Source organism: Geospiza fortis, unplaced genomic scaffold (genome assembly GCF_000277835.1).
Source record: "Geospiza fortis unplaced genomic scaffold, GeoFor_1.0 scaffold4, whole genome shotgun sequence".
Lineage (NCBI taxonomy): Eukaryota > Metazoa > Chordata > Aves > Passeriformes > Thraupidae > Geospiza > Geospiza fortis.
Window position 1 is genome coordinate 1,093,814 of NW_005054475.1, and position 1,427 is coordinate 1,095,240.

Sequence of the window (1,427 nt, forward strand, 5' to 3'; positions counted from 1 at the left end):
CTTGAGCCCCCTGCCCCTGTGGCTGCTGCTCTGGCACCTGCGGCACCTGGCGCTGGGTGAGTGTCACCCCCCCCGAGGGGACAGGGACACCCCCGGGGCGCGGGAGGGATGGGGGGACCCCCAGGGGCACCCCCGGGCGCGGGAGGGATGGGGGGACCCCCGCACCCCTCCGGTCACGGGGCGGGTTCGGGGTTCGGTGCCCCCGCCCTGGGTTTGGGGTGATTGGGGGATGGGGGGGGCACCCACGGAGAGGAGAACGGGTTTGGGGTGGGGAATTGGGGTTTGGTACTGGGGGATGAGGTCTGCAGGTGTAAGTGGGGCACCCCATAGCCGGTATTGGTGTGGGAGTCATTAATGGGGCACCCCATAACCGGTATTGGTGTGGGAGTCATTAATGGGGCACTCATAGCCGGGAACTGCTGTGGGGGCTGTTAATAGGGCACCCCATAACCGGGCACTGGTGTGGGGTCGGTTATTGGGGCACCCCATAAGCCGGTATTGGTGTGGGATCTGATAATGGGGCACTCAATAGCCGGGAACTGGTGCGAGAGCTGTTAATAGGGCACCCCACAACCTGGTACTGGTGTGGGAGTCATTAATGGGGCACCCCATAACCCGGTATTGGTGTGGGGTCTGTTATTGGGGCACCCCATAAGCCGGTACTGATGTGGGATCTGATAATGGGGCACTCAATAGCCGGGAACTGGTGTGGGGTCTGATAATGGGGCACCCCATAACCTGGTACTGATGTGGGATCCCATAATGGGGCACCCCATAAACCGGTACTGGTGTGGGAGTCATTAATGGGGCACCCCCTAAAGATGGGGTTTTAATGGGGCACCCCCTAAGGATGAGGTTTTAATGGGGCACCCCCTAAAGATGGGGTTTTAATGGGGCACCCCCTACCCGGGCACTGCTGCTAAACCCTGAGCCGGGCACTGGGGCGGAGCCGTTCATGGGGCGCCGTTTTTGGGGTGCGGGGTCTCATCCATGGGGCCACCCCGTGTCCCCTTTCCCCGCTCCGGCTGCGCATCCCAGCGCTGCTCCATCCACGGAGGGCGGGCTGTGCTTTGGGGACCCCCACGAGCTCAGTTTTTGGGGGGGGTCGCAGCCTCTCCTGCCCCTTTGGGATGCCCAAATCCCGATCCAGGAGCAGCATCCCCCAAATTCCCGCTGTCCTGGGGGATTGCAGCTCCCGAGCTCCCAAAATCCCCGGGACTGCCCGCTCCAGCCCCAAACCCGGGGCTCCGGGGAGGGGAAACCACCGGGGGAAGGAAACTTTGCCCTCCTCGCACCCCACAGAGCCACCCGTGGGATTTCATTCCGCGTCCATTTGAGGCGAATTCCCTCTTTTTTCCCCCCAATTCCCGCTCGGGGGGTCTCAGGTGGCCGCTCCTTCCCGAGCCCCGGCAAGCGGGAGCTTTTCC

At 63.3% G+C, this 1,427-nt stretch overlaps 1 protein-coding gene across 1 annotated transcript in view; it reads left to right on the forward strand.

Moving 5' to 3' along the window:
• The window catches only part of IGSF21 (immunoglobin superfamily member 21), a 74,130-nt gene that overhangs the window by 29,946 nt on the left and 42,757 nt on the right, over positions 1-1,427 (forward strand). The window contains 1 exon segment of the mRNA XM_031062980.1: positions 7-56. Coding sequence (XP_030918840.1) covers positions 7-56 — 50 coding nt within the window.